Raw genomic sequence first — 26840 nt, 5'->3', positions numbered from 1 at the left:
GCATGGCTCTGCACCGTGAATTGCAGTTTGCAATTGTCTCTGTCTGCACTACCACAGAGAACTGTACAGTCAGCAAAGTGTGTGACCTCACCATTTACCATCCTTCCCATTATCACTTATGAAATACTAAATGGCAAGATCCCTGGCTCCAAAACTCTCTCCTTATTCCAACACTTTGATTCCTCGATTTGAAACAGCTATTTATCCTCTCTAGGACTTGGCCTTCTCATCACATAGCATTTAACTTCTTTAAAAGTTTTTGGTGAAGAGTGCTGCTAAATGCTTTCTTAAAATCCAAACGGTCAATTCCACCCTTCCAAACAGCAGCAGGATTATTGCACAGAAGTAGAGTGATCAACTGATGGAAAGAGAAAATGCTTTGGGAAGCAAAAGACTAATAAAACAGTCTCTGTATCATGAATGTTCAGCAAATCCAGTGCAAAAGTATGACAGACCTTTTTTAGATTATATACACACTCCCTGATCCTAGAATGCCTCTGGAGTCCAGCAATTATGTCTCTCTGGAATTCTGAGAAGGAGCTAATCCAGTCTAATGAATCTTGCATTTGTGCAGATTGCACAGATACAATGTAAGGGATAAAAAGAGCAAATAAACTTGGATTCATTCCACATATTTGCAGTCACAGTAGACAGTAGACAAGAATTGGTGAAAGACAGGACCTTCAGAGAAGCAATTTTGATTTTAAGTGTCTGAAGACCCTCTTGATATTTTTAATTTTTCTCTATTTCCACAGAGCTCTAATTACATATCTTAGCCTGAGTGCAGTATTTGGAACTGTCATACCTGTACAGCAGTATGGAAGCACCTTTATGAGTCGCAGCTTTCTCAGTCCTATGCTATGGAGAGGTTTTTATTTTTATCTATACCTTCAACACAAATGCAATGAATAGACTACAATCAGTCTAAAGGCACCTTCTACCTAGCTTGACAGTTTCTCTAAATCTAAAGGTAACATGTAATTTGCTGTGTATCAGACTCTTTGGGTAATTAAATAGTGTTACTGGCTAATACTTTCTTACTTTAATATGACATTTTTTTCTTCGAAGCTTCCAGAGATCAAGAATTATCATAAACCATGGCAAGAAATTCTGCACTGACTAGCAGCTGATAAATGCAGACAATAATTATCCTTGGAGATAAAAGCAAAATTAATTTAAATCAAAATTTCAACAAAATGAAATCATGTGGATTTCACTTATGGTCCAGGAGAAGATACGTTTTAGCTTTTACATGCAATTGATGGTTAAATAAGCATAATCACATCAGCAATTCATATCCTGTCCCTGCTCTCACTCAGGTCAGGACAGAATTCACATCAGCCTCGTGGTGCCTGGCAGCCTTGTCAGGTTTTCAGATTTGATGCCAAAATACAGAACACTGACCAGGAACATGAACACTAGAGCCCATCCCATAAGCCACACACTGCAAATGGAGTTCTCCTTAGCATCTTTGCCATGAAAGTGACATCAATAAGATGTGCCCTATCACTTAAAAGATACCACAGAGCGCTCTTTGAAACAGCGATGTAAGAGCAATTACAATGAGTAGGGCTTGAAGCCAAACTGAACTGAGTGATTGATTCTACAGGAAGAACTTTGCTCTTGGTACTTCTTATGTTCAGATTCTTTGAATAGCTCCTTACATACAAGGAAACTATTTTTGATCAGCTGAATGTCAAAAATAATTACCTGGCATTCTGTCCTCACATATTAAGCCCAGTGTCTCTTAATTAAGAAAACTAATTTTATATCTGACAGTTCAGCTAAGATATTATTCCATAAACATAAAAATATTTTAATGCTCTTTTTTCTTATTATTGCCAAATTAGAAAGAAATGATTCACACAGTCACAAGGATAAGACTGGTGCAGGGAGCTAAACAATTGCAAGAAGCTGCTCCGTGTATTTCTGTGGTTTGGAAATAGTGCCAAGTCGGAAGGAAAAGACATTCTCTGCATTTTCTAAAGCAAGATAAATACAGAAAAGAAATATAGATGAAAGATGGAACTGCTATCTGTGGATTCTGCCAGATTCCTCGGCTTTTTGGCACACCTATTGAAGCTGGCAGACTTAGCCAGTAGCAATCTTTTCCATTAAAAGGAGCAGCATATATTTTGATTTAACATACTTTGTTTGTGCATTTTTAAGCTTCGCAAATGTCTATTTAAATTTTTTTTAATGATTCCTTCTGCACAGTTGGCTGCAATTGCCCTTATTTGAAATGGCTCATTTATCACTAAAAGAGCTGCAGGGCACAGCTACTGTTAAACAGCTCCAACAAACGTACAGCTTAGTGGGACAAGCTTCTTTTTATAAGACTAAAAGATGTTTAAAATGTGCCAAGAGGAGCTTTATGCCAGCCTCTAGGTTTGTTATCCAAATGTTACAAAATTAGAGATCTCCTGAAGCACAGAGTTTGGGCAAAAAAAAGCTGATCTCCCTTAGGCTGCTGTTTTTTCCCATCCATGATCAGCCAGATTTTAACAGAACACTTGTTACATATCATAAACTTCAGTAATGTAAAATTTTGCAAAAAGTAATCTAAAGTCTGAGGCTTAATCTATACTAAAGCCAAACTTCATTACCTTTGTCAATGGTGCAAAACCAAAATGTTTTACATAAAAGTACCCCTACTTTATGAATGGTGACATTTTGCTTGTTATGAAGGTAGAACAGCTACTGGTTCCTGTTTCCTGGAGCAGAAACTGTAAGCGAAATGTTTAAAGCAATCTGGCAGTTGCTAACACAATAGAAACTGGTGTAGCACTGTCAATTTACATTAATCCTCCTGAAATGGAATAAAATATGCTAGTATGTGACTTAGTTTATGGAATCTCTTCTATCGAAAATTTAAGTGTGATGTGATCAATACATTTGTGGGTGAAAGGATTTGGCATACTTTCAGTAGACAACAGACACGCAGAAATTTTGGAATCTAGTGCCCTCTTTCTTGATGTCCAAGAACTGTAACAACTGTTATAAAAAGCAACAGGCATCAGCTTGGATGTGCCAGACACGCTGTATCTCCAGCCTGAACTGTGGAGCCTGAATAGAGCAAATCATTACAGTCACAAAGGGGGTTCTTCTAAACTTAAAATTACAATTTAAACTTAAACTTAAACTTAAAATTACAATATAAATATGTAAATTGCAAATACATACTATTATACCCCAATAGTGCTATTGCATAGCAATTACATGAAATATTTTGGATTGATTTATGAAGATACCTTAAACCTCGCTTTATAATGTAAAACTCCATATTGTGTATTTAATGTTCTCACCAAAGGCCCCCAGAAGAAAACAAAAAACCTGTTGCCAAATATTCCTAAAGAGGTAGCTGCCAGTGCTTTTGCATTCCTCTTCTATACTTCAGATAAATATAGTATGTGATAAAAGGTTGGTTTTAGAATGTTTTCAGTAGAAATTACAAGTAATTGTCTTCCATGTTTTGTAAGTCACATCTATTTATTTCACAAAGATGGTCTTATGAAACATAAGATGGTTAGCCAAAACTTCTTGTAGGGATTTATGACTTTAGCAAACAATGACCAGTTTTCTGGAAGCTCTGAACAATAAATTACAGAAATTGTATTTTTTAATACAGTCATTATAAAAAACCTTCCAAATATGAAGCCTAAATTTCACAATAACTTTCAGAAATTGTGGTTATCTTGGATTAGTACAAGGGAGTGGTAGAGCCTAACCTTTCTGCCACTAAGAACTGAACTCAAAAAGCACAAATACCTCCTATTAACTCAACACAGAATTCAGAAGATACATTATGCCTTCTTTGCCAAAAAAATAAAACCAACCAACCAACAAGCCCAAGCTGAACACACCCACCCTCTGTCTACCTCTCCTCCCATGCATATTTTGAGGCTGTAGCCTGATCAAAAGACAGGAATAAATCTGATTGACTAATTAAAAAAATATTAAAAGGTATGATTATACAAATGAAGTCCCATTCTTAGGGCATGAGTGTCTTCTTTGCCCACCGTATTATACCAAGCAGTTGAAACTTGGTTTTCAGCATCCCTGGTGATGTTCTTATAAGCTTCCACACCTGATATTCTAGAAGGCATCTATTAGTGTTTTGTAATATTAAGAAAACAGAGCACTTCCATGTTGGACACATAAGAGCATAAACCAGACCACAGAGTAAGGCTAAAGATCAGTTCTATGCATGGGTAGGTCAGATAGACACCTTCAGTAATAAAAAAATCAGAACATGAATGAAAAGTCTGACCATCTGCATTTCAGGTATGTACCTAAATCATCAAGTTAATGGTTCCTCTAGCCCAAAAATGATTTGTTCTGTATGTATAATGGAACAACAGCAGGAGAAAATGGACTTGTTCATACTGCAGTGCAGAATAATATCTTTAAATAAAGTTGGAAAATAAAAGCTGCTCAAAACAATCCGAAGCTTAACAGAGACTAATTTACTTTGACTTCATGTAGCCTTCAGCACAGGCAACACAAGCAAAATCCTGCCAACAGCACCAGTTATGGTTCCCATATGGTGAGAGTGTCTTAAAGTCTGGGTGACTGGATATTATCCAGTGGTTCTAGACTTTTACAAAAAGCTTACAGTCAGTATTCATTATTTACATTTTACCTAAGGTGATTGAGTTGCAGCTGTGAATTAGCAGTAGCTGTGTCCTGGTTTGCTTGAACTATCAAATATGATCACATAAATATTTTTACATAATTTCTCTACCACTCCATTCCTATCTGTTTGTTCACCCCCACCTCATGTGTTACATTTAAATTGAAAGTTTTCTGGAGTTATCTTCTTCTCATGCAGGCACACATCACTCCCTAGCAAAGTGAACTACTTATCTGTGATCAATGCCTTTTAGAATCATCATAGTACACAGACACAATTGCATAAATAGAAAAAACAATAACTTTACTATTTCTTAGTCAATTAGTTCAGCATTCAAGCAGGAATTTCAAGTCAAAACATCAAGGGATCCTCGTATGAGATACTGGAAATCACCTCACTGGGAAGATCTCCTTCAATGTTTTAGACTATTTATGTACCATCTGATCAGGTACCTGCAGAGGTAGAACTTCATTGGCAGACAGAACAGGCACTTTTTGGCTTCGTCCTTTACAATCAGAGCCACTGCTGTTTTTTTCCCAGACCTTAATGTACTTGCATCTTCATAATTTAAAAGTATTTACCACTTTCTCAGGCAGTAAACTCCTTCAGTTTTCTAATGAATCATAACTCTGCCAAAGCTGCAATCCTCTCTGTAGAAAGGCAATATTTTGTTTTAAAGGCATTTACAAGAAGAGTCAGTGTGTTGGACTCTGAAAGTTTTCCTTTCTAAAACAATAAAATGCTTGAACACATTTTGTGGCTGCTTTTGAATAATGAATTATTCTTACAAAAATGAGAGCTAAGTTATCCGACATTTATAAAGTGTTTTGACAAAAATTAAAATCTGATTTAATCATCTGAAAAAAAACCCCAGCTTATATCACAAGGTCTAAGTTCACTGGTGATTTTTACTACTGTGCATGAAGGCCAACATGCAAAGATTTAACCTTGGGATCAGTTTCCAAAAAGACATGAAAATCAAAGTAGAAAATTGGCCAAACATGAACTTTGAGAGCAATAATGTGGCCAAACAGAATAACGAAAATCTCTGATGTTCAAACAGAACTTACACAGAAACAGGAAAGTTATTTTACCTGATTTAATTATTCATACATGTATTACTGGAATACTGAATTTTGTTCTGAAGTATGTTGCAACTCAGTCCAAAAAGGAAGTTCAAAAATAAAAAAAAGAGAACTGACACACAAATATAATTAAAGAATTAATAAGACAGAAATTCCATCAGTGATTATACTTGCATAGCTAATTAAAACTATGACAATGAGACAAGCAGTTTAATTTTTTTCAATGTGTGTGAAAACAGAAGTTATGTAGGGCTTTTCTGTTTACCAAGCAACAGTATCACACATGTAATTGCCTAAGATAAAGCTAGACAAACCTTAGGCTACAAATAAGGTGCAAATGTTTTTATGGGGAAGGTATTTAACTACTGGAACAAGTTATGATGTCTCTGGTGGATTTTCCATTGCTGGAATTTTTTAAGTAAAGAGTCAGTGTTTTTCTAAAAGATATACTCTATTCCAAACAGAAAAAAATGAAGCAATGTCTCTGGTTTGCATGAGCAAGGCTAGTCAGACTAGGTCATTAAAATGATCCTTCCAGTATTATAACGTATGGACCTGCAACTCCGTAACATGAGAATAGTGTCCAGTTTACCAGACTATAATCTTTTTCGGTCTTTTTAAATATTGGCACATTACCTCTCTTCCAGCCCCCACTTCCCCTGTACCACAAGCTTGCTGAAAATCAACACCTAGGAGGATATTAATTTAAATTCAGCTGTCTGAAAGCTAGCTGTTTAGTCTGAGCTAGCCACCTAGGTCCTTTCTATATTCAGTTGAGAAAATTAGGCACTTTCATGAGTCTATTTCTTGCAGATATCTTGGGCATCTATTTTCAGCTAGGATAAGTCTGCAGGTGTCTCTCTCTTTTCATTGACTACAGAAGGTGTCTTAGTTTAGACTACTTTAAACTCATACCTAAAAGTGGCCAAAGTTAGATGAAAGGAATCCATCCTTAATACTCTAAAGATCTCTTTCAAAACCCTTGGATTCAAGTTAGTTAGATCCACTAATTTAAAACATCTGGCATTATTAGATCATACTCAAACTGTGCTTCAGTTACAGTGAAGGGCCGATTGAGTTTCATCACCATCATAACATATAAATTCAACTCATCTGTAGTCTTCTAGGAAAAGAAAAATTAATATTTTTAATAGCTCCTTCTTATTGCACTATTATTCAGAATTCTGTCACTCCTATCTAATAATGAAATGGACTGTACATTCATTTTTAAAAGTTCTCCACTACCTTGGATGAGATTCACCCCAGTAAACATAGATACCTACAACCTGCACTGCCATTACAGCCAAAGGAGACCAGAAAATATTGAAAGTAGAAATCAAGGTGTCTTATCTTTGCATAAATGTCCAAATTAAGAGAGATGAAACAGTAAAAAACCTATTCCTCCTCTTTGACTACTATAAGAATTAGGATGACTATTTCAGTTTGGCATGTGCACAGTGTAAACATTTAAAGCTAAGATGAATTATTAATTTGATGAATTTTGTTCTTCCACAGCCTGACTTTGGCTGCTTATTTTCTCTTGTTCTTACTTTTTCACTACTTTAATAATCTCCTCAGAGACTCCTCAGAGTCTCATTAGTCTCATAATAAAATACTGGCCTCAACTCTGTAGGTGATGAGGCTATTCAAACTTCCTAGGCGTTCTTTACACTAAACTAATCATCATCATCATCATCATCATCATCATCATTATCATCATCATCATCCACAAAACCAAATCCTTTACATCAAAGTCAGAAATTAACTTCTGCAATAGCAGAGAATAACTTCCACAATAGATTATCTTTCATTTTACTTCATTTGCAAAGGAAGAATGACAAGGAATAATCAGTTACATGTTTTTCACTTGTATATACTTTTAATATTTTTTAATATCTGAAGTCTTCTAGAAGGGATATTATGAGCATGAGTGCCTGTCCTATCGTTCCACCATCCTCACTTACTCCCTTCAGAAACAATCCAAATCTACAGCTAGCCAACATAGCCAAGAAAACGAGTGATTGTAGCACAGAGTAGCAGTGTTTGACATGGTTTTAGTATGAAATATTTTTTAGTATCTTCTGATGACTTTAATTCTTCCTTTAAAACATGTTTACACTCATCTTTTCACTACTAAAGTACTGCACTTCCTCAGTATTCCATTTCCTCCCCATTCTTTTTACAATTCATCTCACAAGGGCCTCCCTATTGCAAACTTGGACTCTTTAGCTCACAGTTAGACATATTTTCATGAACGAGCTTGATTGTTCTAAGGTTTTAGCAGCGGTCCAATATAGGTGGACATTTTTGTTCCTCTGCAATACCTTTAAGGGAAATGTTCTGCTGTTTCCATGAAGAATGTGGTGATGGCTTGGTGCTGCTTCCAGTTGCCTGTGAATTTCCCTATTTCTCTTCTACATAAAGTGGAAGACTCCATGTGTAAAGAATGCTGCCTGATATTCCTGCTTATCTCAGCTATAAATTGCCAAACCCCCACTGGATTTCTCTCCTCCCTTGGTTTGTGGATGGCTATCTCCAATCTTGAATTCAAATTGATACCTGTTCCTTAGTCTGATGTCTATGAATTTCTCCTGCCGTCTAGTGACCCACATGTCATTATTTGATCTTTGAAAATGCAAATCTATTTTCCAGAAGGCCCATGAATTTTTACTTCAGAAAGAGGAAATATGTTCTGGTGTTTGGTAGAAAGAAAGCATTGATTCATCTGTCACAGGTCATAACCATTGTTCCATTCCTAGTCATAGGAACATTGACTGTAGAACTGAACATGAAAGAAAAACTTCATAAACTGCCTTTCTAAACTTTCTCCAAAATCCCCGTTTGTCTACTCAGAACTTCATATGGCAGCTGACATACACCAGTGATTTCCCAAGATTTTTATCATAGAGACTCACTTGAGAAAATTGAATATATTTTGGGTGCAGTTACAAATAGATGAAAACTCAGAACACTGGTTCTCTCACAACTGTTGTTTTGTGATCAGCAAATACTGTTTGAAGCAGTGGCAAAATGTGAAATACAAGAATCTGATTGAAATTACTTACTGTTTATAATTTAGTTACTGGTTTCCCGGACAAAAACATGCATGTACACACTGAATAGGGAATGGTCAGAAAATCTAATGCTTTGAGAAAGTCTCTGACCAACTGTTCAAGCATTCAGCAACTGTGTCATTCACACAGGCTAAATGTTTCCCTGAAGCATCACACATTCTTTGTATGTGAACACAGCACATGAACACATGCTGAAGAACACCTGGGATTAGGCATGTATTGCAACCTAGTCAGAACTACAGTGGCTGTAACATTAATCCAACTGGGCATGATTACTGAAACACCAGATATCTGGTAAAAGATGAAAAAAAATCAAACTAATCCAAACAAGTTTTCTAGAAAAAATATGATTGGTCCTGTAAAAACCTGTACATAACAATCACTGTATAAATACAAAGTATGCTTTCAGTCAGTTATTCACTGGAGAGGCTAGAAGAATGAAAACACCCAGACATGCTGTCATCACTATGAAGCACTGAGCAAAGATATCCAATGGCACAAACACAATGGTATAACTACTGTCTCACCTGTGCTGGGCAGACCAGCTGTATAGGCCAGGCAAGACTCAGCACTGTACTAACTCTTGGATTTGAGCAACTACATCTCCTCCACCCACTCTCCTCGCCATCTGGGAATGCCTCTCTAGCCTTTCTGAAATGTATTTATTGTTGATGGCAATTCCAACAGTGAAAGCAAGGGAGTCAAGCTCATAAGTGTTGGTGGACTGGTCATCTGTGCCCTGAGCTGTCGTGGTGCATGTACTGATTTGCTTCACGATCTGCTCAGCTCTGGCAACACTGAACAAAAGCAATTGGACTACCACATCTGGAAAAACCATCACAGGTCCAAGAGAACATAGTGTCTCAGGCTGCCCACCACATTTCACTTACTTGTCCCCATTGGATAGGAAACACTATGTCTCACTGGTCTGGTGTATCTTTCAAAAGGGCCTATATATTTCTTCACTTTGCTTTGCCATTCTATGTATAACACAACATCATAATAAACAACGGAAAGAGTTTGGAAACATCACAGCAGGATAACTGCAAAAAAACAATCAGACTTTATTTAGGGTTAGAAACTCTAGATGACCATAGGTGTTGTCCTCTTGTGGGTAGGAGAATTCCATACCCTGAAAAATAAGGGCAAACCAAACTACATGCTTTTTTTAAAAATGGATATGCCTGTGCTGCAGTTGTAGCACTAGGACAAAGCAAATCATCTTACACTGATCTCCATGCTACTGAAACTTGACAGCTAAGAAAGCTCAACACAGCTCAAGAGACCTAGTTCTGATGACTCTCACTGCACTTCTGTCACATTTTGGCCTAGGGAGAAGAGGCTGAGGTCGGGTTTTTCACAGTTTATTAACATGAATCTCTGAACTCCTGGCCTACTGGCTATGCTCCCTCTAACACAGCCCAGGATCCTGTTAGCTTTCAACTCTCTCATGCCACCAGGTTTATGTTCAACTTGCTTAACCTCCACTCCAAGTCCTTTTCAGCAGAACTGCTACCCTGGCTGAGAGTCTCAACATGGACAAAATGCAGCTGCTTCCTGTCACACTACTAATGCACATCTGCTTGTATGACACAAATACATGTGTGTGCTGGCACATGTGAGAGTCAGTGATATATTCTCTCGTGTTCAGGCCATCCATTAGTTACGAGAGGCACTTCCACTTTGGTTCTGTAATGAACCACACACAAACACATTCAAACACTTACCCACTCTACTACAAAAACGTAAGTTTCTTGTACATGAGAAGTACAGCCTGGACAAAAAGTTTCGATATAACAAACATGATCCATGTTTCTTTATTTTGCAGTTTTGATCTTTATTTTATTAGTCCTATTTTTGGTTCCATAACATATTATAAGCAATCCAGAATATTGTGAATAAGAAAAAAAGAAAAAAGATAAACACTTGTTACATTTTTCTGTATATCCCTATTTATCTGTAAGTACAAATTCATGTTTTTTATTACTCTAAGCACTTTAACTAGGACTGAAAAATAAAGATGAACCTAGACCAAGATGGAATTATTCTAAAAGTGCATCATCAGAATCAGCTTTATGTTCAGTGTGCTACAACTTATAAAACCTGAAATCTGCACAATAAAATGAAAGTAAACAACTGGTGACAGGAGATCAGAAAATCGATTGTGTCAGTTGAACAGAGAGAGAAGCAGGATTTAAAAGGTCAACAAGTGCTGGTGCTGTAGCATATATTCCTCTGTGCTGTACAGCCAATTTAATGCAACTGTGATAGGAAGGTGTTACTCTCCAGTACTGAAACGGTAGCTTAGATTTGAGAAAGTTCAAGTACTGGCCTTTAAATTGAATATTTAAGTATTTTTGACCAGTGGATCCTCTAAAACCAACTACAGACAAATGCATGGTAATTCAGGATCATTAACTGTGCCTGAATTGAAACTGCTCACAATAAAGTACACTACCATAAATGTAGGTGGCATAAGATCAACAATAATAACACTGCATTATAAGTCAACTCTTACTGTAAATACATTTACTTGAACATCAAGTAAAATGAGAAGTCTGCATACTTTCCTGAATCTTTCAGGAAATTTGTGAGAAGTGAGAACTCCTACTATCTCCATCTCTAAAGCCATAATCTCATCTCCCCTGTGCCAAAGGAATAACTCTTCTGCCTTCAACTATGAGACAAAACTTTGCTAGAAAAACCTTTTTGAGAGAAATTTTGTTCAAGGATAAGGTCTTTGCAGAATGTGCTTATGTTTAACTCCTAAAATAAGAATTTTCGTAAGTAAATGCAGAACTCACCAAAACAGCTCCAGGTACACTAAGCCTTTGTACAATTCTATCTTAATTTGTCCCCAAATCCAGTTACACTCAGTTTCTAGGTGACTTTCTGCCATATTAGGCAACCATCCAGTACGATAATCCAGCTTCTTTAGCAAATGTCACTCAAGAATGACAAAATGCTGATGCCATGTCACTACCAGCCTAGGTAGAGTCAAGTACTCTAAAGGTGAATGTCCACATCATACTGCCATTCCCCAAACCCACCTAGCCATAATATCCTGTTTCCTAATTCCCTAATTAACCAAACATTTTTAGGATAAAGTTTAGAAAATTTGAGGTACACAGCAGTATTCAAGAACTATTTCAAATTAAAGATCTCTCTTTTTTTGACCATGCCAAACCCCTTCAATAGTTTGAACCCCAAATAAGAAAAAGCTTCCACCTCACCTTCACCACTCCATTTTCATGCATGGTGACACAGTTGCTGGGATCCTCCGAAAGTTGATATAAAGCCAGAGCTGTAGCTCTGTGAACTAATGGATCCTTTGCCTTCAGGTAACGTACTAAAGGAGCCACAGCCTTGGCTTCTCCAAAGGCAACTCTATTGCTGCCCCACATGCAACAGTGGGCAATGGCCTCTGCTAAGTGCCGTTTTAGTTTGTTATTGTTCTGAAGAAGGTAAAAACATAATAAATTAAAGTCAACACACACAACAAAAAATTCACAGGAAAGCAGAATTGTATTCTCACACATGTTTAAGGCATCCCAATTTAATTGCAGTACAATTAAAACTGGAGAAAGCTGTAAGGCATAGAGCTATGAAAGTCCCTTAATACTCTTTTTATAGCAAGTGCTGTGAATTTTTATATTACTTCAAAGGTACTTTTAGACTGACTGGAAATTAGATAAGATAGCATTAAAATGTAAAATATAGCCCCATCACTGAGATTTTCTGCATGCTCCAATTTATTGTTTTCTCAACCCTTTGTGCTTTTTTCATCCAGCAGCTGCACCTCTCAAAAGCAATATTCTGCAACAGTAACTATTAAAATGAAGCTCATCTTTCAAACAAATTTTAATACCAGACACAGTATGTTTTGATGTCCAATATACATCCCATAGAGGAATGATTCCACACCTTTTCCTTGTAGCTGCTGCAAAATCTACTGCTCTTGTCATAACCTTTTAGCTGGGCACAACACAGACTGACATAAGAAATTCCAATGCTTTGTATGATATGTTTAGATGTTACTTACTGTGTTTGCTAGCTTGGACAACAGAGGGACGACTCCATGATCTGTCATAACAGCCAAGTTTTCTTCATCTTTAGCTATATTTGCAATGGCTGCACATACACTTGTTAAAACTTCTTTATCCTTTGATTTTAGCAAATTGACTATCAGTTCCAAGCCACCAACAAAAGATCGAACCATGTCCCCAGAATTCTAAATGAGAATCAAAAGAAACATAGTTTTAAAATGTTCAACCAGTATTTATATGCAGATTTTTTAAAAAAGAGATTGGCATGACATATTTATTCAAAACTGCAGCTATTGCTGTGTTATCTTCACCAAGAAATATGGCTAATTTGGAACTTGGAGCTCTTTTGATTGACATATGAGACTTAGACTGTTTCATGCACCACCATCCAGGCAGAAATTCAATGCCTAAATAAAGGTATCTATCATTTTTCACACCACAGGCTATAAAAGTCTCAAGCTGTCACTTTAGAAGGGTGCAAGTCTCCCTTATCATTTGTATCAGAGTGGCCAGACTGGTGCCTCACACACCTTAGGGCATCTAACACAGCAACAGACACTCCTGTTTAGGCTCTCAGAGTGTCTCCTGTCACCTACATTTAGTCTGACAGCTAAGACAAAGGCGTGACAATATTATTTTCTTGTATTGATGGAAATGAGTATTCAGGAATATTTAAGAGGGGAAGTTAAACAAGTCATGACGACAACTGTGGGAGAAACACGGTGCACCTCAGAGTATGAATGTGCAGGAATGGAAAGAAAGGTCTGCAAGTGGAACTACTTTAATTTGCTTCTTTCAACAGATCAGTAGGAGAATTCTGAATAAAAACTACCAGACACTCTCCTGAAATCTTTTGGATTTCATGCAAGTGCAAACATGGATTCTATGAACTTTCCTAGGGCTAGGGAGTGACCCTGAAGACCAAGCATGTTTTTGATTGTATTTTTTTCTTTTTGGGGGCTGATTTATTAACAGAGTAGGGTCCAACTGTATTGTGTTAGCTTTGCTGAGCAAATCTATCAAATCACTCATGGACTTGGCAAATGAAGATTTCATAAGATGCTGCAGTTTCATCTTTTTTTAGTTCTGGGTCTAAATGTCAAACAGAACTCTTAGCTGTGATGTTTCCTTCTCACAGAAAGCAACAGCAGTGGGTAGGCCCGTTGGGAATGAAACATTTTTCACCACAGGCAGAACAAATCATGAGACTGGAAGGGAGAGGTTAAAGCCAAACTGTGTAAGGGCAAAAAACAGAAGCCATAGCATGTGGAAAAATGGCAGCATGCAAGAGCAAGCTTCATGCTAAAGTCCTAAAACCCCCCAAAATGAATAAATAACAGAGGTCCTTACAGAAATTAAAATAGAATCTAAATGCAGAAGGACAATACAGGTTTATGGCTCAGAAAAACAGTTGAGAAAGACAGAGAAGGAAGGGCAATGCTCTGCCACTTCTGTTAGCGTGTGAGCTGCACAGAGAGGCAGGTGGGCTTACATGGATACATCAGTATAAATGTTCCTCTATCCTTGCTAGTGTATGCATACCACAATGTAATGCATCTACAGACAATCACCTGAATTAAAACACTGTTTCTCCATATCAGTTTTCATGTTTGTCTTGAAATTTTAAAATTTGATCCAAGGTGACATATAATCGGTTACAGAGAAAGCTTTCCACCCACAAATATCTTACCTATATGTATTCCAGGGCTAGAAGCTTAATGACCAGATATGGGAGGAGAAAAGAAAATGAGATATTTAATATTTACTTCCATTCTTTGAAAGTCACTACAGCATTACTTTGTGTATAAATATTGGCTCAAGAGATGAGAAAGGCTTCTGTTCAACAGGGAAATGCTACAGTACAACGTCTAAGAGTTGAAAGGGGCTCTGAAATGATTCTGTGTTTCTGCATGGTTCAGATATCTGTGTATTATTATTCCTGCTTTTGAAAGATGTTCCATGAAGAGATAAGATAGCCTTTATCTCATCTTAATGAATGAATATCTACATTTTATATTTTCCTACCTGTACATATTTTCTTTCCAGATGATTATAACCCTATTTGTTGAATTTATTTTCTGTCAAGCTTATTCTTTCCATATTTTGTAATGGAGTACAGTCCAACTAAAGTCATGGAATAACATATAAACAATCCAGCAGTATGAAAAAGAAAAGAGTTTCAATAATCATCTGTGAAACCAACTAAACATAAGGACAGAACATTCAACCAGTGATGAAAAGCAGAGGGAAACTGCAGAAACCACATTTCAGGGAAGTTTCCCAAATGTGATTGTGGGTGTAGTCTGGTGGTCTGTGAAAGACAAAGAGAAAAGCAAAACAACAAGAAATTTGAAGAACAATGAGCGGAAAGAAGGACCAAAATGAGAGCTTTAAAATCCAATATGTTATATACAAGATTTTTTTTTTTCAGAGAAATTTAAACAACAAAAGCAATCTCTTTTGTACTATTTAGCAAAACCACATACTTACTTAAACACATACATAAAAGAGATTTCTAGAGTTTTTTTTAACTGAAATATGTGTATTTATTGTATACACTTGCCATACCTATATATTTAAGAATGAATTTATATGAAGTTGTGCCTGTGACTGCAGAGGTCTAGACTTAATTCTTTTGAATCTATGTTCTTTGACTATACTTGTATTAATGATCAGATACTGCTCATAGTGTAAAGTCTAACGTAACTTCTGTGATTTTAGTTTTCAAATACTCTCAGGCATTTTAATTTATACCTTTTTATATTAGCATAAGAGAAAAAAGAATATATAACATGTCTTTGGAAATACATTTTTACTCTTTGTTTCAATTCAGAAAAAAAAGCGATCTTTAAATTCCACCTTCTAAATTAATTGACAAACAACTTAGTTTATTTGATAACCCAAAGGGTTTGTAAATTCCAGCTATTGGTGTGTGTTAAGGTTTCATATTCATCTGTATTATGTTTTATCCATGTGTCCCACTTCCTTACTGATTGTGACAAAATCTTACTAGTTGTCCTAACAAGGCTACTCAGGTAGAATTAAACAGGAAAAGAACGTTAAGAATAAAGCCCAAGAAACTGTCTTTATAGAGAAAAACATTGATAAAATCACGTACAAGCAATAAAATGTGTAATTTCATTGTATATATCTGAGTGTATGTGTTAACAATAGGCTGAGTGTGTCTGTTTTAACAATAACATTTCCCGAGCTGAACAAAGAGGCGAAACACAAAGGCATTTAAAGAAGCAATACAAATGTTAAAAAAAAAAAAAATTGAAAGGGGAAAGACGGCTTGATTGTATTAACAGGAAATAACTTCATTTTATATCTTTATCATTATAGTACTTTTTAATCCAATATTTAACCAGAGGTGACATATGAAAAAACATGGATTGTTAAACTACATTTTAAGTGGCTAAAGAAGAAAGGAAGAGATAATAGAATTTTTCATTACTTCACATGACCACATCTTCTAAGCAGTTGAGAGCAAAGTTTTTATCCTCAGAAAGCATGATAAATGCTACTTTGAAATTGGATTCAAGTACCTGTCTGGCATAGATGCTGAGGCCAGAAAAGTTACCTGCTGTGTGAATAAAGGCCTCATCCCACTACTTTTGTTACATGTTTGTATCTTGCTGGCCTGCGTGACTGTTACCAAGATTCAGTTAACTTTCCCTTTTCACTTACTTCTATATTGGCTTCAGCCAAGAGCAGAAATAGTGTGAGACAGACCAGCTTTGCAAAGTTTTTTAAATTAAGAGCAGAAACTATCATGGTATTCGCAGGACTTGATCTTTGTGGTATTTATACACGGAGAACATTTGGGATTTTTGAGTTTTCTCGTCATATTCTATGTTTTTTGTGTTTACTTTCATTAAGTAAATAAAGTTCATCAGTCTTAAGATGAGACATACAGGTCTTGTAGAAGAACTACTGGATTATTTTGTAACCTAATTCCTTTCTTGTTTCTTACAAAGTGAAAACTGCTTTCTTTACTTGAAAGATTTAAAGCTAAACACCTTATTACAAAAACACATTGTGTTTATCTTTAAAACATACTCCACTTGAAAGACAAAAGTTTCTCCACTAAAGATAACTAATATTTCACTCTTAAGACATCTTAAAAAGCCTAAGATGTCAAAACTAATTTGTCAAATTGAATTTCTTTTGCCCAAAAAAATGATGCTATGGCTGCGCAAACAAACTTTAGTTATCAAGAGTCATCTTTAAACTACCTTTTCTTTAGTGAAGGAAGCTTTTCCTTTCCTTTTGTTATTGCCAACTGAGTAACTTCTCATTCTAGAGCGCAAACCAATTTAAAGTTCAAAATAAAGAAATGCAGAAAAGTTTCTATATTATAGCTGCTTAGTGAAAATGGAAAACACAATTTATATAAGGAAGTCTCTAGTCACTGCTCTTACTAAATAACTCAGAGGTAATACTGATCAAATTACTTTATATTTTAAGGCTAAATTTATCACTGTCAGTACAGCCATGGAGGTTTCCACTGTAGCAGAACAGATGAAGAAACATTTTTAAGATAAGACTACTTCCCTACATCTCACAACTTCTGCGTTGGAAAATACAATGTTTTGGGAAAACAAGACCAGACAATCACCATGGATTTTCCTGTCCTCTTTACCTCACGGAAACAACTAAAGTCAAAGCAACAAAGCAGAGTTGCTTTAACATGGTTCCAATGCTACTCCATAGCTGTAAGGGCAGAATTCCTCTTCAGAATTCACTCTCTCTCTTCAGGGATTTGATCATTGCACACTTGGCAACTGTATTGCTATTGACAATTTCAAGAAACCAAAGTGAAGCCAGTTATCCAAGCATACAGCCCAAGAAGGCATGTGATGCATGTTCTCTAAAAAATGGTGGGGGGAAAAAAGTCTACATAGTCACTAATGCAGCTTTTAGTAGTTCTTCTGTCTATTGGTTTCCTTGCTTTCCAATCTGGCAAACTATACCTGAAGTTCAGTCCTTGGTAATTGCCAAAATCATATTTTATTTCTTTTTCACAGAAGCAGTAAAACAAGGATTATCAAAGACCTTGGAGGCCACAATTGTCTCAATTATTTTAGATTATTTTGAGCAGCCTTTAAATAATGGAAGTATGAGAAAAAAATAACACTGAATAACTGGAAAACCTGCAAAACATGATTTATACTGGTTTTGGATTGAATTGAATTCAAACACGTCTAAGCAAAATGCTTATAATCAATATGTTTACAAGACAGTCATCACAAATACGTAATTTAATATTGTAGAGGTGCAAGACAGCAATATTAGAATGTTCTGAGGATGGTTGAGCTACACAATCAATACAGTGACAACACAAACTAGTAAGTTTTTGAAACAGTTATTGTTTGTGTCTTTGCAAGTCTGGCATTGTTCCAGAAATCGAGTGGGATATAAGGTAATCATATCATGTTGTACCACTCACCATTACAGACCACTGAGAATATGAACAAGCAGCATAAAGTATAAAATTTTAGTTCAATCAAAAGCTTCATCACTAGAAAAAACGATTGCTTGAAATCTTCTGGTTTATATTATGTAGCAAATGAAACACAATGATCTCCATGCTCTTTTCTTGCTTCAAGATCTATGGAAGTCCCACATGGCAAGTGAGAGGGTAAAGACAGGAAAAGAGTGACATGGACTCATTTTCCAAAAGTCAAAAAAAGAAGAGAGGAAAAAAAAATCAGTGGAGGATGGGATTTAAACCTTTTCTAAATTTTTAAAATCCAATTAGTAAGTCAGAATTAAAAGTAAAGAAGCTACACAACAAACTGTTGACTAGCATGTGTAGCTGTTAATAAACCAAGCTACAAGAAAAGCTGGTGAAATATTTTCCAGTGGAACAGTATTCCATCAGAAAATGCTAATGGAATGAAACCAAAACCTTCCATAAGAACACAACGACTTCTTGAAAAGTTTTGACAGAAACCAGGCAGAAAGACAGGCTAAATAACCAATGCGTCTCTTCATCTTTTCTCTTGTCAGCCAGATGGCTGGTGAGTAGCTTGCCAGGCTGCTTGGCCTCTAGTTTTCATAGAATCCCTGACTTCTTGCCTGATGGGCTGCCAAACAGCTGGAAAGCCAGGTCTCCAGGAGCTCCTAAGCTTTTTGGCTTCTCATGATCTCCAAGCTCTCAGGCAGCTGCTTTTGCATGGAACTTAGGGCCCAAGGCTCCTGTGTGAGGGAGATACAGGCTACACCCTTTGCTTCCCAGCTTCCACAGTATGTGTTTTACAGAAACTGGACTCTTATTTGTAGACAGTGAAGACCTCAGGGCAATTCATGTCAGTCCATTCAGGATCTCCAACACATCTGTAGGTGGCCCAAATAGCTCCTGAGAGCTGGTTCACTGAACTGGGCAGCCTGTGTCAAGAGTCATTGGATGAGCTTGTTCTGTATGTACCCTGCAAGCATGGCAGTCACTTATGGATTCACCAAGCTTGGTCTGGATTCCCGGGCTTCCTAAATCTCCAAGGACCCTGGTTCTCTGGAAGGCTTCAGGGGCAAGCCAAAAATTCCTTTTTCTCTCTCTTACATTACACTTTTGATGCTTAGCTAATAACAAACGTTTAAAATTTTGCAAGATCTAAATCCAGATATCAGGGATTAAAAAGTGCAAAAAATGAGAGCAAATATAGAGAAGGAGGTATGACAGGTGTAAAAAAATAATAACGTCTAGAGAAAACAAATAGAAAAATTGAAACAGAGCAGTCTGAACTACCAAGGTTTCTGGACAAAATATCGAGAAGCATAGCAAGGCAAACAAAGAAACTGGAAAACGCTGTACATGTGCAAGAAGGGAATTTTGACATTATAGGCTTAATCCAAGAATGGTGCGTAAACAAAAATGCATTGGTAGTACTTAACTAAAATTTTTTCTATGTGAAACAAAGGAACAGCAGTGTGCAGTGTGGAGAATGATTATTTTTAAACAGTATAGTTTTAAATTAATAAAATGTGTAATCAAAGCATCTTAATTTATTTAAAACAGCAAATAGTTTTACTATTTTTTAAATAATAGAAGAATTTACAACTTCAACTACATGTCTTTGCTATTCTTAGTAAAGCAATGCTCTCTGTGGTTTTATACATATGGTTATGTTAAAATTTCCATAACAAGCAAAATCTATGTAAGAAAAGGTCATCAGCAGCGTATTTTCTACCCACAGGTTAACTCCAGACTGGTGGCTGCAAAATTCACTTTCTCATTACATAATATTGTTGCAGGACTGAAGACTGACCATCCCACATACCCATCTCATGACCCTTCCCTCTTAAACCTGGTTTAGTTTTGATTTGGTTTTGGGTTTTTGTGTTTCAGCATGGTCATTCTCTTTCCCTTTATGAACAAAATACACAGACAACTTTAGATGTCTCATCATCTTTCATCACACCCATGATACTCCCCTGCAGAGCTGAAATCACGATTTATCAGAAAAGGGTGAGATGCCATTTTACAAGTACATTTTAAGAAAACAGAATAACTTTGTCTCTCTTATCTTTCAAACCTTCAGTCTCTGACTGTTTACTTAAATTGTTTTGACAGACACAACACAGCACTGTAACAGCTAGTGAGAAGTAATTAACTCTACCATAGCTGAAATCAGGACAACTCTATATATAGAGTTAATGAAGCTCTTTAAGAAAGCCTCACAGCTGTAGCCATGAAAAGGCTAAAACTGAAAGCTGATATGCAGGCACATGGGACAGAAAAACATGATGCCTGACATTACCATTTGTATTCTAATGTTTACACGCCTTGTTTGCACAATTCTACTAAATATGAGGACAGAAAATAACCTCTAGAACTTTTAGAGTTTTCTTCCTTTTTTTTTTAAATTGGTTTATTTATTCAAAGATTCTAGTAGAAAGTAAATCTGTGAGGACACAGGAATTTTCATACAAACTCAGGCTGGCAGTGTTCCTCTTACTGGCACAAAGCATTTGGGTGAATTTTATAATAGCCCAAATTACAAATTTGTATAATTTCTCCAAATGTTTATGTTTGGGCTGATGTACGTTGGGAGAACATTACAAATACTGTTTTTCAAAGAAGCATCATAACCAAATATTGCTGTTCCAATATCAACAGAGTTGAGTAGACTTCTTTTATTCATTTTTCATAAAAATTTGTGTTTCTTGGACAGTGCACTCACACTTTGTCGCTAGCAATGCGCCTGCAGTAGTAATTTTTCCTTTTGGAAGTAAGGAGCTAATTAACAAGAATCTCCTTCTATTAAGATAATTCCTTTGAATAAATGACATTGACTCTTTATGTCTTTTAGTTTAAAGGAAGGCTTGAACTACTTTATCCAAAATCATGAGATATTTGTCTAAAACTGTAAAGTAGAACTTTCAGGTGCTGTGCAAATTTTCTTAGGAGAGTTTTACCACACAAATTATATCACTGTCAGCAACATCTTCACTCTACAAGAAATTTGTTAAGCTAAAAATATTTAGAACTAATGCTGGCATATGAAGCAATGATTGACATGAAGCCAATACTGCAGTTGTCAGAGCTCTAAGAGTCTATGTACTACAGTGTACAACTTTTATCCTCTGTTTAAAAAGTCACAGATCTGCCAGGGACCAAATGTCACTGACCTTTATCATATTTCTAGAACAAAAAATACCACTTAGCTACATCATGCTGATACACTTCTATTCTATGGGAAGTACTCTTAAACAGATTATGGTGAGAGTAAGTGCATGAAAGAGAAATATGTCATCACATGGTATGACAATAACCACCCTATCAGAATGATTGATTGGCTTCTAAGATTTTATAAATACAGAAAATAACCTTTAAGTTGGTTGTAAAATGAAAATGTCTGTGCAGAAAAATGGATGTGCAGAAAAATGGATGCTGCATTACATTGTTATAAAAATTCATTTGTGATACTATTAACAAGTTCAATTTGAGCTGTGAACCTTCAGAACACAGAAGAGAATCACTACAGCTTCCACAAAAGAGCACAAAAAGAAAACAGATTCCACACTCACAGCTATTTGAAACACAGTTTGCAGACCTAAGTAAAGGCTTAGAAAGGCCAGAACACACATAACCCTTTAAAGTCATGTACTTACTACAGTTTTTGAATCAAGCACTGCATAAACCAAAACTGCTTCTTGGAAGATTGCATAAATTGTTGAATAATATTAACTTTGAACAAAAAACACCCCCAAATTCTCTTTAGATAGAAATAGTTGCTGCACTTCCTCAGTGTGGCTGTAGTTGCTGCTTTATACATATTTCTTTCTATTCAGTGTCAGCAGAAAGGGTATTATTGGTAGGTTTGTTCCAGTGAGCCACTTGGCCTCAGTGCCACACAAAGAACCCTTTGTGGGATCACAGATTAGCATTAGGGCAGGCAGCCAAGAGAGATGAAAGGAGGATAGCTACACTAAGGGTGTACATAGCTTGCACTCATCAAACACCCCAGGGGAAAAAACGAAGAAGAAAATTAATGTAATGCATAATTTCAGTAGTTGTCCTCTATTCCCTTAGTTTCTGAAAAAGTGCTTTTTGTGGAAGCTCTAGCAATGTGCAGCTCTGCTCCGGCACTTCAAGTCGCAGAGTCTTACACATAGGAAATATTACCTTAGTACTGAGATCAAGTAGTATTTTAACATTCAGTTATAGCAATATTGTTCAAGAGAGAGGAAGGTATATTCATATCTTGACAGCAGAGACATGTTTAGACTGCACTATTAGGTACCAAAAAATTTTATTGCACCCAAGTTCACATTTAGAAAAAAAGGATGAAAAGATAATTCAGAATAACCAGCATGTGTGAAAAATGACAACCAAGCCACCATTGTAGAAACCATTGTGAAGAAATATAAAATGCTTAACTCATAAAAATCAAAACCAAAGATTCTCACAATATATCCATATATCTCTATATCCATATATCTCTATCTACAATGAATCATCTACATAAAGTAATAGCAGCCATACAGTGCTCAATTCCAAACAGGAAACTGCCTCCAAAGGATGCTACAGATATCTAGCACTTCCAAGGAATTACTTTTCTTTACATAGTCAGAATCTCTAATTCTGTGTGGAAGGATATATATTTTTGGTATAGTAGAGAGAAGATGTAAATGTTGCATTAAATATAGAGGTAAATCAGAAATGGAAGCTAATACTGTACAAGGATTGAGGAATAAAGTTAGTACTCTAGGAAACTGCTCATGGGAAACAAAACCTTGCCCATTTATTTTATCACATGTCAGTGCTAAGAATTCACAGAAAATTACTTGCAGCTTATTCTCACTATTTTATCTCTATTTGGAAACTGACATGAAATCTATGAATAGCTTAGTCTTCTGTGCACAACTGACCTGCACAACCACCACTATTCACAACTGGCACTTTTTGTTGGCAGTCTGAGCAGAAAACCTGAAGATTACATTGGCATCAAGTCTGAAATATGCCCTGAAACCAAATAATGGTCTCTTGAGAACACAGTTGAAGTACCTCACAGGGGAGAACAACTAGAACTACCCATGCTATTCATAGCCTGTGAGCAGAAGCTTTCTGTTTTCAGCATTGTCAGATTTTCACCATGCTTTATTTGGGAACAGTATGTTTAGGTCCTGATAAGTTATTAAAATATATTGGCCAATACAGAAAACACTGTAAAGGCAAAACAGATTATATAATGGGTGCTAGATGGAGAATTATTCACTTTTGAAAAGTAAATATATACCTTTTTAAGTAGTTAACAGAATAAAATAAAGAGAGTGTAAGTAGCCAACAGCAAAGTATTGCTGGAAATTATCCAAATATAAAACTTATATGTGAGTATATATATAACAAAACTGTTGCTTTAAATACTTTCTTACCTTAGCATTTTCAATGCAAGGACAAAGAGCCCAAGCTGCACTTGCTTGAACTTCTGGGTTAGGATTTTTCAATGATGACCATAGCAAGCGAACTCCATCTAGATTGTCAATTATCCTATTGCAGAAACAGACCAAAAAGGGAAAATTAATTATGGAGTATACAACACTGAATCTCAAATTATATCACATGCTTTGTGATTGGAACACTGCGCTAAGAAACACTGGCATGATTCTGACATACTGTTTTGCAAGTGCTTGTGTTTTATTGTCAGCTAATCGCCATCAACATACTCAGTGAACAGTGCTCAATACAGCAGATGGGTGTGAACAAATGAAGCAGAGACAGAATGCTTTCTAACTAAATCTCATTAATGTTGTTCATTTTTTTTCCAGCACTGTCATTTGGAGTTCTTACAGAAGATAAAGTAAACTACATTATAACCAGAACTCATAAACGTGAAAACAAGCATGTGACTTTTTAACGATCTGCATGCAAAGTGAAATCTGAATTCGAGCATACTGGCTTCTTTCATATAGTAACAAATACTTTCCAAAACAAATATTTATGCCCAAAACTATGTACTTAACTTTTTATTAAGTCTATGCTTAATGTATTTACCTTGCTCTATGACATATTTTAAAATACTATGTTTCTAATCAAGCATTAGAAATTAAAATGGTCACACCACAGAGCATCCTTTGTTGGGCATGAATAACGTGTAACTTGTTTCCTGTATGTTCCTTACTAACAAGACCAAGACTGAGCACTATGTTATAACTACTTCAACATACTGTAATCAAAGTATCTTCATGACTAGCTGAGAAATGAATTATTATCAGAATAATCTCTCTGTGTTATGGTTACATATTGATCAGGCTTAGGGATCAGAACTTCGCATTAGGTTCCAGTGAATACCCTAAATGGAAAGGAAGGTCAAACAAAACTTAACAGCCTGTACTAACATGCTTTTCTTCCCTCAAAACTGTGTTAAACACAAAGCAGATGAGCTGAAGATGAAGAAAAGCAAATACACCTTCATCGTCTAACCTCAAAAGTAAAAAATTCAGTTGCATACGTGTTTACATCCTTTATTGTAAATGAAAGAGAATTTAAAACATATTTTTAAGAGAGCTTAAAAACAGCAGATAAAGTATCTCATTTGTGTTCACTACACATGCGTTGCCAGGAATTTTTAAAACTAACTATAAAATGAACTTTGTATGTAATTCTATCATCATTTGAAGCAGAAAAAATAAATAAGGACGTGAAGTACCTCTAAAATAAGCAAAGATTTTATTCATAACATTTTTATGCAAACTGGTTATACAATGTTTTTCAAAATCATACTTTTTGCACAAAGCTATGGTTAAGCTAAAACCCCCCTTTTTTTTTTTAAATCTTCAAGTTTCAGTACAGCTTATTTTACACACACAGCTCCAAAGCAACTGCAAGAAAATCATCATTCAAAGGACAAATTCAGAAGTCTAAACACAACAAAATAAACCAGTATGAGCACAAATGACACCATTACACATAAATGTTCACATAGTAAGGATGACTTAAGTAAAAGCTTCAAAACAAACTTTTAAATCCCCCCAAATCCAAAACACTTTTAAGCAATTTTAACATTACTCTCCTGTCATTTCAGAAAGTACAAGGAATTTTTTCCTATATTGGAATTAATTAAAAAAGAACCCATGAATCTTTCCTCTAGTCAAGCAGAGTACTGATCATTTACCAACATGAGGTACTTCCTCCCAAGAGGGGCAAAATATAAATGACCCAACTCCAACAAGTATATAAAAATCTAGAGATAGAAGCCAAACACTGAGATCAGATTTTTCCACCACACTTAAAAAAACAACCTCTAGGCTGATTTATCTTTCCTTTCTATTTTTTTAAAGCTTCCTTTTCAACTGAAAGTTTACTTTCATTTTCTTTTCAATTTTCTTGTCTTCTCTTCAGTATTTCAAGGTAAACTAGCCTCACTCTATCATTAATTTTCTGAAGAAGAGTTTTGCCTTTTGCTGGAAGACCAGAAAGACCAGTTGTCTTAGATGCAACAGAACCCAGCTCAGAATATTTGAAAGGATAGTTCTCTGACCATTCAAGATGCATGAAATTAAACTAGGAAACAGTACAGACAAACCAATAAAATCTCCAAATTACATTGCTCATCACTGATTACTTGCAGTTACGCTAGATTAACACAAATAAAAAGAACTCTAGATACATGAATGATGCTCTTAAATTCTCATTCTGGAAGAATTATCATTGTGTAATCACCATGCAAGCATAAACCCTGTTATTTTCATCTTGCTGAGAAGATACATTTGCCAATCTAGAAAACACTGCTAAAGAGTTTAGGTTTTTAATCTTCCTATGGTTTCACTGCACAATCCAGCAGATGAAAAAAATGGGCGCTGAATGTGTGTATTTGCCTTAACAGCAAAGGGAACATTAAAATAAATGGTCCTGAAAAATGTTTCCTCTACAAAAGTGCTTAGACATTAATTTCCTTCCTATGTAAAAATTCCTTTTTAAAGCTCACAAAAATACTCATTCAGTTTACTATACAAATAAACAAAGAAAGAGAGAGCAAAATAGACTGTTATCTTGAAAACTTTAGCTTTGACGACATAATGCTAAACAATATTATGATTTGCTTTTGTATATAGTTTTTATATCTAATTTTCTTCCCAAAATATATTATAATATTATTAGCAGGATGTGGTAATAAAGCTTCTTACCACAATAAATACAACCGAATTAAAAAAAAAAAAAAAACTTTGGTTGGCATTCAATTCTCTATTCATCCGCAGTTAGCACATTATTCACTCTTTGGTTTCAGTCACTTGAATGATTTATTTTATAATAATTTGTTGATATGCTGATGATAAAATTAAGCTACAGTAAAATCTGGAGCAACCAACCACTCATGAGACTGTTAAAAGACAGGTTTTTTAATAAAAATGCAAAACATTTTCTTTGAAAGCTGAATGGAATCTCATAAAAGGTGAAATAATACAGTATTCAGTTGATGTAAAAATCTTAATATTTAATACTTTAATATTGAAATATTTAACTGCTTTATAGAATAGCTGAACTGCTATTGTATGT

General features: G+C 35.7%; 1 protein-coding gene across 1 annotated transcript in view; it reads right to left on the bottom strand.

Moving 5' to 3' along the window:
* ODAD2 (outer dynein arm docking complex subunit 2) overlaps positions 1–26840 on the bottom strand; it is a 73488-nt gene that overhangs the window by 11094 nt on the left and 35554 nt on the right. Inside the window, 3 exon segments of the mRNA XM_085050451.1 lie at positions 12026–12247; positions 12835–13023; positions 23720–23834. Coding sequence (XP_084906577.1) covers positions 12026–12247; positions 12835–13023; positions 23720–23834 — 526 coding nt within the window.

Source organism: Lichenostomus cassidix, chromosome 2 (genome assembly GCF_008360975.1).
Source record: "Lichenostomus cassidix isolate B80296 chromosome 2, HeHo_3.0, whole genome shotgun sequence".
Classification (NCBI taxonomy): domain Eukaryota; kingdom Metazoa; phylum Chordata; class Aves; order Passeriformes; family Meliphagidae; genus Lichenostomus; species Lichenostomus cassidix.
The sequence above is the reverse complement of the archived record's forward strand: the minus strand, read 5'-3'. Positions and strand labels throughout refer to the sequence as shown.